The sequence below is a fragment of the Olea europaea genome, chromosome 5 (genome assembly GCF_002742605.1).
Source record: "Olea europaea var. sylvestris chromosome 5, O_europaea_v1, whole genome shotgun sequence".
NCBI lineage: Eukaryota > Viridiplantae > Streptophyta > Magnoliopsida > Lamiales > Oleaceae > Olea > Olea europaea.
Genome location: NC_036241.1, coordinates 13,906,944 through 13,923,683, shown reverse-complemented (window position 1 = coordinate 13,923,683; position 16,740 = coordinate 13,906,944). Strand labels below are relative to the sequence as shown.

The window sequence follows — 16,740 nt, the reverse complement described above, 5'->3', positions numbered from 1 at the left end:
AGCAAATTACCTTTTAAATAAGGAGCCCCGAAAGAAATAGGAAAAGACCCCTTATGAGTTATGGAAAGGAAGAATGTCTACCTATAAACATTTGCGAGTGTGGGGGTGTCTTGCTAAAGTGGCTGTTCTACCACCAACGAAGGTAATGATAGGCCTGAAAACTATAGACTGTGTCTTCATTGGTTATGCACATAATAGCAGTGTGTATCGCTTTCTTGTGTATGATTCAAAAATTCTAGATATACACAAAAACACGATAATGGAATCAAGGAATGCTACATTCTTTGAAGAAGTATTTCCGTACAAATCGAAAGAGGAAGCAAGCTCCCCTAAACGAACATATGAGACAATGACTGAAAATAGTCAGAACGAAGAATTAGAAGAGGAGACTGAGGTTCGACGCAGCAAACAGGAAAGGACAGAAAAATTTTATGATCCTGATTTTCTGACCTATATGCTAGAAAGTGAACCTCAAAGTTATCAAGAAGCAGTGAATTTCTCGAAAGGATCTCAATGGAAAGAAGCCATTGAAAGTGAAATAGATTTCATACTACAAAATCATACATGGGAGCTAGTGGATCTTCCTCCAAGAAGCAAACCACTAGGCTACAAATGAATTTTCAAAAGGAAAATGAAAGCAGATAGAACTATCGAGAAGTACAAGGCTAGATTAGTAATTAAAGGCTACAAACAAAGGGAAGGCCTTAATTACTTTGATACGTATTCTCCAATGACGAGAATAACATTTATTAGGATGATACTTGCGATTGTCGCTTTGCGAAATCTTGAAGTACATCAAATGGATGTTGAAATTGTCTTTCTAAATGGAGATTTAGAAGAAGAAATTTACATGGAACAACTTGAGGGGTTTTCGTCACCAGGACAAGAAAAGAAAGTCTGTAAACTGGTGAAGTCACTATATGGCTTGAAACAAGCACCAAAACAATGGCATAAAAAATTTGACAATGTCATGATTGATAGTGGATTTAAAATCAATGAATGTGACAAATGTGTTTACGTCGAAGACACTAAAGATGGATATGTCATCTTATGTCTTTACGTTGACGACATGCTTATTGTTAGTAGTGACAATAAGATGATTGAATCTACTAAAAATATGTTAAACTCGAGATTTGACATGAAAGATATGGGTTTAGCTGATGTTATACTTGGAGTGAAAATCTCAAGAGCGTCAAATGGGCTTGTTCTAAGTCAATCACATTATGTGGACAAAATTTTAGGAAAATTTCATAAGGATGATACTGGCTTGGTTAGAACACCAATAGATACGAGTCAACATCTGTCTAAAAACAGAGAAGAAAGTATCTCTCAAGTAGAATACTCGAGAGTTATCGAAAGTCTAATGTACTTAATGAGTTGTACTAGACCAGACATAGCTTACACAGTCAGTAAATTGAGTAGATACACGAGTAATCTAGGAGTTGATCACTGGAAAGGAATTGTAAAAGTACTGAGGTACTTAAGATATACTTGTGACTATGGACTACATTATACTAGATATCCAGCAGTTATTGAAGGATACAGTGATGCTAATTGGATATCTAATATAAAAGACTCAAAATCCACCAGTGGATATGTGTTCACATTGGGTGGTGCTGTCATATCGTGAAAATCCTCTAAGCAAATGGTTATAGCCAGATCTACGATGGAATCTGAGTTTATAGCTCTAGATAAATGTGGTGAAGTGGATGAGTGGTTGCGCAACTTCTTAGAGGATATTCCAATATGGTCAAAAGTGAGAGAGAAGTGGACCGCTTCTAAGAAAATTGTGTGGGGCTCAATTCTTAAGAACTTTCACAGAATCAGGCATATGTTCATGGCTAAAACGAACATAACAATGAGAACTGGATTGTGTTAGGAAGAATCTTGTGTGAAGTATATCATTGTTTACACAAACGGCAGAACAGTTCAAGGACATCGCGTCTACTGGTCAGCCAGTAAAGTAAATATGCTTTCACAAGGGAAGGTTCAAAGGGTAACACCTACCTATCCTATGCAGGATTCAACCGCTGAACTTTATCACCAAGTCTTGTGACTCACGTTTCGTGTATCTCTCAATTTTCATTCATGTGGGGGATTGTTGAAAAAAATTGAGTGAGCAGCTCATTTTTGACACAATTTTCAATGGGACTTGTTGGTTTAATGTGGAATATCAAAGTTGATATGTGTTCTCCTCCGCGAGAACATCGATTTCATGTATTTATTTGCCAAAAATGAAGCTCAGGTGAATGAGAAATTGAAACTCAAATTTGGTCATTGGAAGTTGGTTTTATGGGAAAAAAATGCATTTATCCCACATAAGAAAATCAAGGAAACTTAAACTACTTTATATATGGCTATGCTTTGGAGATGTGTAATCATGTGTAGCACAGAGGCTCTCTCTACATGCGCGCGCAGGAGGGTGCAAATCACGAACCGAAATGACCTTCGGACCTTGAACTTGGGTGCGAGCGCGACCTGCGCACACGAATGTCAGACCGAACAAGGCAAAAATGGCCCCATCGGAGAGCCCATGTTTTGCCTTTTTTTTTCTTTTTTCTTTTTTTTGCTTTCTCCAATGAATTTTGAGTTTCTAAACTGAAAAAACTCCAATGGACTCCCAATGGTCACAGTGTTAATGGTAAGTAACTCCAATGGACTCCCAATGGTCACAATATTAATGGGCAATATGCCTATAAAAAGGCTAATTCTCCAATAATCTAACACACTGGAAAATCTCACCTACATTCCTACATACACAGTTTCTTTTTTTCTGCATTCCTTGTCCAGTAAGATCTTGTTCTTGTGGTGATATTATTCGGATACTAGATCAGTTCGTCAGAGTATGACCGCGGTGCTCAAATTTACCGTTGTATCCTGGGAGACAGCCGCTCGAACTGAACCTCCAGCACCTACGGTGAGAGGGCGAAATTGTCTTAAAGAAACTGTGCACGCACAGGTCTCGGTTTGAAATATGCTGCAGTTTGTATTTTCTTTCTACAGATTATTTTCGCATTACTATTTAATTCATGCAGTTTGTAGTTCCATAGTGTGAAGCCTCCAGATTCATCGTTTACAGTTTTAGCCTGCAGTTAACTTATATTTCTGATTTTGTGTTGCTAAACATTTTTTTTCCAGCTGTTGGAAAATTCTGAAACAGAATTTTTTTTGATAAATTGAAATCGTTTGCCTTGTGGTTATTAATTTCAATAATCGGCTATTGCAATTGAATAAAACTTATACAATTGGTTTCATACACTAGCGACTTGTTTTCCTACACTTATTTCAGATTTTATATGAATTTAATCCAATTACAAATCACCATACTACACAATATTGGAAAGATTGGCATAATAATTTAGTGGTTACCTCTTGTAGCCATAAAATCGTTATAGGTATGAATACCTGTTTGAGATCTCCATCCGCACTCTTTAAGCTATGGTCAAGATTATGAATGAGGAAAGTTATATTAGAGTTTTCATATAGAAAAGAGATGACCAGACCTAGCTATTTAGCCACAATGGGTGACATCGGGGTTGACACAACACACACACATGGGGGGTTGAGATTATTTTATTCAGGCAGGACCCACTTCGACATGTGAGGGCGCGGTCATCCATTGTGTCAACCATGATGTTCATTTGACATTTTCCTTCCAATAAAATAAATGCCAATCAACATTAGAACAACCAACCATTCTCCCACTTTGTGCAACGTTAATAGTTTCAAATTTTTTCGAAAACAATTAATTGAAAATCACCTCTGAATATGATCCAATCCAATGTACTTAGCAAAGATTTAATCTTTGCCATCATGTTGTATTAATAGACATAAATTCGCATTGGATTGGGGTCATAACCTTGGAAAATAAGCTACATAATCACCCTGAAGCAAAAATGTAGAATAGACATGAGCACTCATCATCATGTGATCCTAGCTAGTATCAAATCTATGTCGGTCAACTTGACGCATCCAAAGGTGACAAAAAAATTTCCCACAGAAACACGAGAGTAATACCTCAAGATATCTCCTTAACGTCTCAAAATATACAGTGACGATTTCATGCATGAATGACAAATTATAAGAACAACTATAGTTGCAATAGTACCATGGATCGGTAAATATAATGGTATAAACTCATAAAGATTCCAAGACCACGTGCTTTTCAAGAAACAATTGGTCTAAGTCCATTGGTGACTATTTCTATTAACATAAGTTTAGAGCTTATAAAATTTACCTGGATATGACATTTTTCACCATTTTTTAGAACCAATTAACGATCAAGTGCCCAGAGATAAATTCTTTAACTGCATAATTGATTCTCCTTGCACTACACCAAAAATCATCATTTGCAACACATAAAAAGCAACATTCGGTAGTTAAATATTGTTAAAGGAGTTTGTGACAACATTTTAATAAGCGAATGTTGCCATTAATTAACATAATTGAGTTTTGGCAACATTTTGTAAGTAGATGTTGCTAATGCCGCCTTTCGCAACGTTTAATAAACGTTGCGAAAAGTTTTAGAATAAACGTTGCGAAAAGTTAATTTTATAGCAACGTTTGACGAACGTTGCTGAAACTCGCCTTTTGCAACGTTTGTTGGACGTTGCAAAAACTTCCCCTTTGGCAACGTTAATTGAACGTTGCGAAGAAAAAAACCTCAAATTTCACCCCAAGTCCCAACAACCACTCACGAGACATACAACACAATCTTCCATCTCCACGGCGCCCTAACCTATCTTTCATCTCTCTCTCACACCCATAGTCCCACAGCTCAGCCTCTCACCAAATCGCCGATGCCAATCGCTGATTTTCCACGGTCAACATGAAGTTCAAAATTGAAATCTAACACCGATTACGCTAAAAAATCAGATCACTTATAGAAAGATCCACTAAATATGTGTATCGTTAGACCAGAGAACGAATCATTTTCGGTATTCAATCACTCCCACAACAAATCCGCCACATCCTTGAATGGAATCAGCAGTCGTATGTGTGAGAATTTGTAGGTGAGTATAATTATAAAGAATGCTGCCAATAAATAATAATTTGTGGTAGCCATTGCAATTTTTTGATCTGAGATAAGTACAAGGAATGCGTCCTATTTTCGTTTTCTTTCCATCCCAAATAGTATTTAGTGTTGGTTGGTTGGTTGGTACGTATGAAGTGGTTTTATGTAATTGGTTGGTTAGCTAGTGAGATTTTGGCAGTAAGGATTAATGGGTTACTTGGCTTAATTCTTAGGTTTCATTCAATAAGTTTTTTGTCATTGAATGATCGAAACATGATTTCATGCTGAGGCTAGAATTCTTGTAGTAGGTAATTTGTTAATGTGTGGGCAACATGATTTTGTGCTAAGCCTGAAATGCCTTTGTGATTGTCTTGATTTGTCACAATTACGTATGTCTCAATAAAAAGGAGAAGTTTTGCTATTTGAATGTTTATTTGATATTCAGTGGTTGTTAGCTATAAACACCTCTATGAGACTCGTTGATTGTAGGCCGATCTTTCTCCAACAAGAAGTTTCTTTTTCAAGTGAGATTGATGCAAGGCTCATTGGACAGAAATTGTTCCAGTGGCAATGGTATTGATCAAGTGACATGCGACAATTTTAAGTTTAAGTTTCGATTTTTGTAGTTTCCTAATTACATTTTGGTAGTACATGTTTGGAGACTCTTAATTTTATTTTGGAAAAGATTATGTGTTGAATATTTTACAAATTTAATGAGTACATGTTTGTTAGTTTATTATTTTGGTGGTACATATTTGTTAGTTTTGAATGACTTATTTGATCACAGAACAAGATTTTTAGTAGTGTTTTAAGCATAAATTAAAAAAAATGTGAATTATCTATTACAACGTTTGTTAAACGTTGTAATAGCCTATGTATTGCAACATTTGCCAAACGTTACATTGCAATATCTTTCCAACGTTGCAATAACCTATCCATTGCAATGTTTAAAAAATGTTGCAATAGTTTGCAATAGATAAGCTATTGCAACATCTTTCCAACGTTGCATAATGTTGCAATAGATAGGCTATTGCAACATTTTTTCAACGTTGCAATAACTTGTGCAAAAGCCTATCTATTGCAATGTTTGCTAAACGTTGCAATAGACAGGCTTTTACAACGTTTTGAAAACGCTGCAAAAACTCTTACCTTAACAGCAACATCAAGTTTCACAACATATGCTAAAACGTTGCAAACTGCAAATAACTTTTTGCAACGTTTTTTGGCCGTTGCAATAGCCCTTTTTTGTTGTAGTGTTGGAGTCAAAGGCGGATTCAATGGGGGCTGCAGCCCACTGTCACCCAGCCCAGATGCAATAATTTTTTTTTTATTTTTTGTTTGAATTGTATTCAATTTAACCACATTAGCCCACCAACAAGTAAATTTAGTGGGTAGCCCACCTAAAAAAATCTTTAATCTGTAGCCCACTAATTTTATATAATTTTAGGCCCAATAATAATACCTATTAGTTAGTCCATTACTAATTTTCTTATTCTGATTTACGTGTATAATCCCCTTTCTTTTCCATTCGGCAATTCCCATTTTCCTTTGCAAAACCAATTCAAACAATTCCCAAAAATCAAAAATCAAAATCCCTAAATCTTTTCACTTTGCCCCTGCCCGTAGCCGCACCGAAATGGAACCGTCGATTGTCGACTCACTGCCAGCCTACGCCCTATTGATTGTAGTGAGTGACAGTGAGTCCGTGACCCTTTTTTCAAATCTAAATGTTAAATTGAATTTGTGTATTTTGAATAATTAGTTTCACTAAAGCCCTTTCCTTCATATAGGATTCAATGTAGAGTAATTTTTCGAGAATAATTATGTGTTTTATGTGCAGCTATTTAAAGATTTCTTCAGTTTTTCGTGCTAGATTTTACTAGTAATAGGGTGATTGGTGAGTAATCGCATCCAGATTTCTCTATAAAAATCCTGGTACAATGGATTGCCTTTTCTTTTGTGAACTTTTCCTTCTTGGTAAAATGCAGACTTTTTCGTATCAAATTTGAAATAATATCGATCACTAGAGGTGGCTTGATGCTTAAAATGGTTATTTGAAACATATTGTCTTCTTTTAATTAGTTTTGGGATAAATGTTGGTTTTTGACTTTATTTCATTTTAATTTATTGGATGCTAAGATGCTTTTGAAAGTTTAAAAGAGATTAATATTGATGTTAATTTTGCTCTTGGTAAGTTATTGTAAATGATCCGTTTCATTTTGGGTCTACTTCTAGATTATCAGAGAAGGGCGAAGAGTGGATTTGATACAAAATATGAGGTTTGAAATTGCGACTACTAGAATTAAAGCGGCCCCTGATGGCGAGTATCTAATAGCATGGTATCTAATTTTTAAGATTTTTAGCCACCATTATAGTAATTCCTGGCTCCGCCCTTGGTTGGAGTCCCAATGGACAAACTTTAGATTCAGTGATATCTCATCCACTAACTAATATAAGAATATATATGCCTATGAAGACTTATAGCTTTGTTCTCACAAGAGCCTAAGATGCATATTGCAAGAGTCCCAAGTCCCAGTGTATTTGTATTAATTGTTTCATAAAACACGATTTTTACATTTGGGCAAAAAATTATATAATATAATACAAATAGCAAGGTTTCCATAAAACTGAAAGAAACCCATAGAGTTCAATTAATGGGCACTGTGGCGGCTATCATCACATTCATCCACGAATTTCACATCGGGATATATAAGATGTCCATAATATTATTACTCCGTCCATTCCAAAAACTTGTATATAAACATCTCAAAATTTAAATTTCATATCTTAACGTAGTGAAACATTTTGAGAATGCATTGAAAGTGACGTGTACTAAACGCGCATCTGAATCAACACGAACAAACTGAGTCAATCAGCATGAAATTTCCTTGAACTACTCCAAATTACTCACTAACAAAATTTCAAATTTGTTTTAATTAATAAAAAAATATATGTTCAAAATATATATTACCAACAACCAATAAAAATAATACTACATCAATACTTAATAACAACGATTAGTTATTTTAATTATCGCATCAACCAGCAAGAAACTATTCAGTTATTTAATGAAACAAAATATAATAATCGACATGAACGAACAATAAAGTACAATGCTCAATGATTTTACTTAATACTGTCGGATCAATGTTGTACAATCCATTTAATTAACAAACCATACGACTAAGGCTTGTTCTTTATTACAACAATTCATATATATAAGAATTCCTTATAACCATATATATGAACTCTTTTGGCATTATTAATAAGTTCTCGCGCACCTCGTGGCCTCGGTGCAGCCACGATGGTATTTATTAGCGATCTGGCTGGGACGACAATTGTAGTCAGAGCCATCGAGTTTGTTGCACCGGATGTTGTCCATCCTTAATGTGGCGTAGCTAATGTAGGGCGATTTATACAGTTGCCTGCGAGTGGATTCAGATCCCAACTTCATCTCCTCATCGACATCAATTGAATGCTCAACATTTTTAGAGTTGGGATCGAGAGAATTTGTATTGTCATGTCCTGATGATGATTGTATCACCATGACCAAACCTAGGAGAAAAAGAAAAAGTAACACCACACGTGAAGTCATTTTGTTAGAGGAAATAGTAAAATGCACAACAAAGATAATCAAAAATGAAACCTTTTTCTGATATTTTATTTCCTGAGCTTTGCCTTCCAACAGTTTATACATGGGACTTTGGTTGTGGAAGCAAAGCTCATGGGTAGAGGAGACTTAGAGAAAAATGAGCAATGTGTGTGGATTTTGTGACTTTGATTGTCCTAAATTTATTATCACTAGTTGAGTTCCCACCATACTCGTGTCGATTAATACAAGTAAAATCATCATTAATTATTTTTCCAACTGTCGTAGTTTATACCATCAAAGAAAGGAGGTCTATCAAGAACTCTTATAAAATCCATCATCTAGATTTTCGAATCTCACTAAAAAGCAAGTGATTTGATACCTAGTAAAAGTTCAAAACTTAGATAACTACTAGTTATTTAATTCATATTCAAAATAAATTATCTTAATTGTTCAATCGAACTAGTTCAAACTTGTGACATACTTTAATGGACCACAGATTAAGCGAACTCATTAATCATGCAATTCATGTATACTCTGATAGTTTAGAGTAGGCTCTATCCGGTTCATGATCTAAGAAATGTGTTTCCCTAATACAACAGTAATATACCGCAATAGAAAGATTAACTCAAGCACTAAACACGCGATATAACATAGTAACCCCTAAGGAGATCATCCACCTACGAGTAAATAATTCACTACAGAAAGAGAATTCAAACATCTTGTATTCTAGTATTACAATTATTTATTGATCTCGTCACAGAATATTAATTCAAAATCAAAACTAAACAAAAACAAAATCAACTGAAAACTTGTTATATTTTGGCTAGGGCCGGATATGGTTCGATTTAGAATCGAACACTGGAACCGAAATTTTCGGGTATCTAGTAAGTGAAATCGTCGGATCCAAATTTAATTATGGAATCATTCGGGTTGGTTCCATTTGATTCACTTCGGTTCGGTTCTGAGGTTTCGTATTTTAATTAATTTTTTTAATATTTACAAAGTGACATAAATTCAACTAATGATATATTCATTCTTAGCTCTTACAAAATAACGTAATCCAATCTTATGTATCTTTTGTGTCTTTCTTTACTAAGTTCTTCATAAATTTGATTGTTAAAATTATAGAAAGAGGAAGATAGATAGCCCAAAATAATTAAGAGAGCTATTGTCGAATTTCAATTCGATTTCTTTAGAACGGTAGGAACGATGCTATGGCAGAGTAACAGATTTGGATAAAACTTAGATCAATTTGATTAAATTGATTTTGAACTGAAAGTTAAAAATAGGAAAATCATATTTTTGGGTTTGAATTAAATCAACTAGTTAGCAAATTTATTTAAAAAAATAAAATAATTTAGTTTATTTAAAATAAATTAATTAAAAAATTAGGGAGATTCGATTCTTGATTTAGAACCGAGAACCAAACTAAACCCATTGGTTCTTAATTTAGATATTCGTTCGGGTATTTAAGTTAAGAAGAACCACTCGGTTCAAGAGTTTTGTCCAACCCTAATTATAGCTCTCTTAATTTGTGAAGAAATGGAATCAAGGATGCGATCTTGATCTTCTCCCACTCTTACGATTATAACTGGATTACTTCCAAATCGAAATAAAACCTCGTTCAGTTTTTACAAAAAGTGCCTTCAAACTCTTGAAAAACAAAGGTTGCCAAGGACTTATGAAATCAAAGCTTCATTAGATGTCCCATCTTTTTCCTAAATTAAAACGTATGGCTGGATTTTGGGAGTCAAAGGCTTCAATATATTCAATGATGAAACTTTCGTGCAGTCCAAGCATTAAGCATAAATGTCAAGCACCCTATACCATATTTATAATCCATTTTTGCTTCTTTATAGGCTATAGAGAAATAAGGAATGTTTCTTTCAAATTATGGGAAAACTTAGTTATAATGCAATTAAAAGAGTATTTTTTATTCCATGAGTCGATTATAAAGTATGTGTTATAATATTGAAAGTTATGAAGACAAAATATATACCCAACATATATGATCAGTTCATAAGTCAAATGAGTCTTAACCGATGCACAAACTATATGACTCAACACGAACAAGTTGAGTCAATTAGTGCATAATACGAAATTTTCTTAAACTTCTCTAAATTACTCACTAACAAAGGATCAAAATTTTTTAATTAATAAAATAAAAACTTAATAAAAAATATGTTTTAAACATATTTTACCAACAATAAATAAAAATAATGTTATATTTTTGTCAAATACCTTTTTTACTAAATACTTTAATAACAACGATTAATTATTGTAATTATTCGCATCAACCAACAAGAAACTGAATAGTATATAATTTCATTTCATAATGATACAAAATACCATAATAAAAATGAACGGACAATAGAGTACAATGCTCAATGACTATCTAATCAACATTGTAAAATCCAGATAATTAACAAGCCATATTACTAAGGTTTGTTCTTTATTCCAACAATTCATATATATAACTTACCATTACAATAGATCGAAGCTAAAAGAATTCCTTATAACTGCATATATGAAATCTTTTAGCATTACTAATTATCATAAGCTCTCGCACATCTGTTGGCCTTGGTGCAGCCACGACGGTATGCATTAGCAATCTGGCGTTTATGACAAATGTTGTAAGAACCGTCGCGTTTGTTGCATCGGAGGTTGTCCTCCCTTAATGCGGCATAGCTAATATAGCGCGATTTATACAGTTGGCGACGGTTGGATTCAGAGCCTAACTTCATCTCATCATCAACATCAGTGGAATGCCTGATATTTTTAAGATTAGGATCAACGGAATTTGTACTGTCATGTCCTGATGATGATTGTATCACCATGACCAAACCTAGGAGAAAAAGAAAAAGTAACACCATACGTGAAGTCATTTTGTGAGAAGCAGTAGTAGCATACACAACAAAGATAAACAAGAAGGGAACCTCTTTCTTATATTTTATTTCCTGAGCCTTGCTCTCCAATAGTATATATAGGGAGCTTTGGTTGTGGAAGCAAAGCTCATGGGAGAGGAGACTTAGCGCAAATGAGCAATGCGCATGAATTTTGTGTTGAAAAACATCAAACATGCAGTCTAGGTTTTTCCTTGACTTTTGTGACAATGTAGAAATCAAAACTTTATGGGTTTGGAAAATAACTGAAGTATTGGAACAAGTGATACCGTGAGAACTAAGTGATATTTAGAAAATCCCTTTAATTCTACCTATATACTATTTTTAAGGTTTTTTTTTTACAACAATTTGATAAAAAAGAAAAAGAAAAGCATATATTATTAATTATTTCATAGTTTATTTCAAATTGTTGTCAAATGATATTTAAGCTTTTCTTTCTCTTTCTATTGACATTTTAATAGTTTTTATTTAAAAGAGAGCTTTGCATTTAGAATAAAAAAAAAAAAAAAACACACATCAGTTATAAAATTGGTAACAACTTGTAGATAAGATTATGAAATATAACTTATTTCTTAAAAAAAATAAATTATAATATGATTGTGAACAACTTGTTTGTTTACAAATAATCAAGTAATGAGCACTGCAAGGCTCTAATCCTTTATGACTTTAATTTTCCTAGTTTCATTATGACCATGTGGTTTCCAACCAAACTCAAGAGCTAACAATACGCATGTATCGATTGATTTAAGCAAAATTATCATTAAAGTTTTTTCAACGTTCATAATTTGTACCAACAAAGAAAGGAGGTCTATGAAGAACTTTTGTGAAAACCATTACCTTGATTTTCAAATCTAATTTAAAAGAAAGTGAACTCGATTTGATATCAAATAAAAGTTCAAAACCTAGATAACTACTATTTAATTAATTTGAATTCTGAACTAATTATTGTCTAGCCATTCGGCGAAATTGGTTCTAACAGTCTAATGAACTACACTGAAATACTAATTAATCGAGCTCATTAATCATGCAATTCATGTATACTCTAATAGTTCAAAGCAGGTTCTATCTAATTCAGGACCTAACGAATTTTGGATTTCCCTAAAACAATAATCCTATATCGCAGTAAAAAGATTAACTCGAGCACAAAATACTCGATATAATATGGTAACCCCAAGGAAACATCCATGTCCTCTATGTCACAAACCTTTTGTTTTTTGGTATTACGATTATTTCTTGATCGCATCAGAGAAACGTAATTTAAAATAAAAACTAAAGAAAAACAAGAGCAACTGAAAATTTCCTATGCTTTAGCTCTCTTAATTCGTTAATAAATGGAAATGCAATCTTAATCTTCTGCACTATTACGATTATATCCGAATTACTCCATAAATCAAAATAATTAAGAATCTCGTGCAATTTTCATACTGAGATGCAACTTCTATAAGATCATTTCATTCCATCAAGCATAAAAAATGTCTGCGAACTTTTGTTTTGCCAAGAATTTATGCAATCGAAGCTTCAATGGCCGTACTCTCCTTTTCCTAGAATAAAACGTACGAGTTGGATTTTGGGAGTTCAAGGCTCCAGTATATTCACTGATGAAACTTTTGTGCAGTCCAGGCATTAAGACAAGATATATACCCAACATATATTATTAGTTCCTAGGTCACATTATAAATGAATTAAAATAATATTCTTTATTCCATGAATCAATTATAAAGTAGGTGTAATAATTTTTGAAAGGTATGAATGCAATATATATACCCAACATATATAATAAGTTCGTAGGTCGCATGAATTATAATCAATGAGCAAACTATTTGACTCAACACGAACAAACTGAATCAACTAATGCATCACACCAAATTTCCTTAAACTTATCCAAATTACTCACTAACAATGGTTCAAATTTATTTAATTAATAAAAAATATGTTGACAACATATTCAACCAAACAATAAATAGATATAATTGTTGGTGATCCGAATGAAACTAAAATTTTGAAAATTTTCCTGAATTCTATCCCTTACACTCATCTTTTATATATTGAGTTTCTCCTTATTTGTCCGTGATTTTTTCTGTCAATGATTTTCACGTATATTTATGAACTCTTGTTATTAATCTTTATTTCCTATTCTCTCGTTTTTGTAACAAATAATATTAATATTTCTTTTTCAAATACCGTTTTCATTGCATACAACAATTAATTAATGTAACTATCGCATCAAGAAGCAAGAAACCAAAGAGTAGATAATTTTAGTTTCTTAATGAAACAACATACAATCATAGACATGATCGGACAATATAAAGTACAATGACCAATGATTTTAACTTTCTAACGCTTTCTGATCAATGTTGGAAAATCCACCTAAGTAACAAACTATATTATTAAAATTTGTTCTTTATTCCAGTAACTCATATATGACTTACCATTACAATGGAGCAAAGCTAAAAGAATTCCGTATAACTATGAACTCTTTTGGCATTACTAGTAATCAATAAGCTCTTGCGCACTTCGAGGCATTGGTACATCCACATCATTGGTAAAAATAAGATGGCAATTGTAGTAAGAACCTTTTGTTGTAATTTTGTTGTTCAAAATCAAAGAGTGGATGAACTTGACAATTAAAAGAAAATGGAAAGATTATGACATAGCTTATGTGGCCGCATAGGCCTTTGAGGCCTGCAGTCGCATGTATGCATTCAGAAACTTAAAAGGCAACCAGGTTATATCTATGCGATTGCATGGCTATAGCATATGCGGTTGCACTCTCTTAAAATCTAGCTGTTGGGTGGATTTTTTTTCGAATTTTCTAGTATTTTTTTTGGTAAAGCATTGCATCTCTTCTTTTTGAGTTTGAACCACTTCGAGTAGAGATGATTGAAAACTATGAATACATGATGGTGTTCATCCCTAAACACATGAAAATTCATCCTATAGTTCATCCTATTATTGAAGAAATCCAGTTTATTTACATAATCAAATTCTCCTTTTTTCACTTGTTCACTTTGAAGAATCACTTTACTTTTGGTGTTTTTCATTAAGGCTTGATAAATTTTACAAACTATTTGCCATTTCAATCCTTAAAAATTTTTGTGGGAGTGGACAAATATCGTTTGAGGACAGCAATTTTTTCGTGTTCAAGTTTTTTTTTCTATTTTACATTAATCTTTTTTATCCTTGTCATCCTCTCCTACATTTCTCTCCATTGCTGTAATTTCCAACACCTTTGCCTTTGTTGCATGGGATGTTCACGACATAGCTATTGTAGCGCAAGTTATACGATTGTCTACTGGTGGATTCAGACCCCAACTTCATCTACTCATTGACCCCAATGGAATGCCCAAAACTTTAGATCGGGATAAACAGAATTTGTATTGTCATGTCCTGATGATGACTGTATCACCATGACCAAGCCTAGGACGAAAAGAAAAGCAACACCGTACATGAAGTCATTTTGTGTGAGGCAATAGTAACATACACAACAAAGATGAAAATAAGGCAACCTTTTCTGATATTTTATTTTCTTAGCCTTGATATATATATATATATATATGGGATTGTGGACGCAAGGGTCATGGGAAGAGTAGACTTAGAGAGCAAATGAGCAATGTGCATGATTTGTCGTTTAAAAACATCCAACATACAATCTAGGTTTTTACTTGACTTTTATTACAATGTAGAAATCAAAACTCTACGGCTTTTCTTTGGAAAATAACTGAAATATTGTAACAAATAATCTCATACGAACTAAGTGACAGATAATTCCTTTAGTTATTCCCCCCACTTCTCTCTCTCTCTCTCTTCTTTTTTTTTTTTCCAGCAATTTTGATAAAAAGCAACTACGATAATGTCATTTTACATTTTTTTCTTTATAGTATATCTCGCTCACGGGAGTTCAAGCAATATGCTTAGTGGAAATTACATGTTTTTCAACTTGACAATGCAAAAATAAGATTTATAAATTTTACATTAAAAAATCAGCGGATAATTCAAATTTTTAATATTAGTAATTATATTATAAAATTAAATTCATATGCATATCCACCTATCCAAAACCCTAATCATTTTCCTATTCTCTTCTCTCTATCCTCTACCTCCTCTCTTCTCTTTCTCTATCCTCTTCCTTCTCTCTTCTATCTCTTTATCTCAGCCATCGAAAACTATCGTCAGATACCATCACAATGGTGATGATTCCATTGTGCGCAGCGTGAGTATCGTTGTTGTAGCCGCAGATGACGGGGAATTTGGAGAAAATTAGGTCACGATCTGTCATCGGAGTTTTGGGGCTGGGATCTGTTGATTGTGTTTGTAGTTGGTGGTGGTCGTGTTGCGTGCTCGTGAGGTGTTGGTGAGGTTGGCGGTGCTTGTGAGGTTGTGGCAGGACTGGTTATCTTATAGTGTGGGCTTTGTTGGTTGTGTTTGCAGTTGGTGGTGGATGGGGTAGGGCAAGGTGGATAGAAGAGTATTGATCAATTATTTGATTGATTATGATCTATAAATTATAATTTGTGAGTGTGTCACCAATTAATTTGATAATTTGTGATCGTAAAATAAATTGCAACTTATAAAATTTTGATTTGTGATCAAGGAATAATATGTTACCTATTAATTTGATAAATTATTATTAATAAAGAAATTACAACTTTTAAAATTTGTGATTTGTGATCGAAAAATAATACGTGATTGATTAATTTGATAATTTGTGATCGAGAAATAAGTTGTAACCCATAAAATTTAAAATTTGTGACATGACATCTATAATTGTAATTAATATGTAACTATGACAAAAAATTATATACTCCGTGACCTTAATTTATTTAGTTAATAAAATGTTTTTAACCAAGACATGGTTTTTGAAATAATAAAACTAATTTCTTAGTTTTGAAATTGTATTTTATTATCACCTTATATTTATATTGCTCCCAAAAGAGGAAATTACACAAGTCCAGGTATTTGAACTTTCAAATTCAAACTTCAGGGGTAAAATTACTTGTGCAAAAATCAAGTATTAAATATATAATTTACCCAATTCAATTAAAAACCCTAAATTATTTCTCCCATTTTCAATTTTCAATCCCCCCTCTCTTCTCACGCCAGCAGAGACGTCATCGCTATGTCTGAAAACTGGTGCCGGTTCCAATGTGTGACCGACGTCGCTGCAAGAGGCGCGACGATGACCTCTACCCAGGGATACCGCTGCTGGGCGAAAATTTTTAGGCATTCAAGTC

At 33.4% G+C, this 16,740-nt stretch overlaps 2 protein-coding genes across 2 annotated transcripts; both read right to left on the bottom strand.

The window, feature by feature from the left end:
• Positions 1–8,061: 8,061 nt before the first annotated feature.
• LOC111394967 (rapid alkalinization factor-like) lies at positions 8,062–8,661 on the bottom strand. Its single transcript, XM_023021004.1, has one exon. It carries the CDS (start codon positions 8,607–8,609, stop codon positions 8,277–8,279), a length of 333 nt encoding a protein of 110 aa, XP_022876772.1. The 5' UTR covers positions 8,610–8,661; the 3' UTR covers positions 8,062–8,276.
• Positions 8,662–10,895: 2,234 nt separating this feature from the next.
• LOC111394269 (protein RALF-like 19) lies at positions 10,896–11,686 on the bottom strand. Its single transcript, XM_023020026.1, has one exon. The coding sequence runs from the start codon at positions 11,684–11,686 to the stop codon at positions 11,153–11,155; it is 534 nt and encodes a 177-aa protein (XP_022875794.1). The 3' UTR covers positions 10,896–11,152.
• Between the last annotated feature and the right edge of the window lie 5,054 nt (positions 11,687–16,740).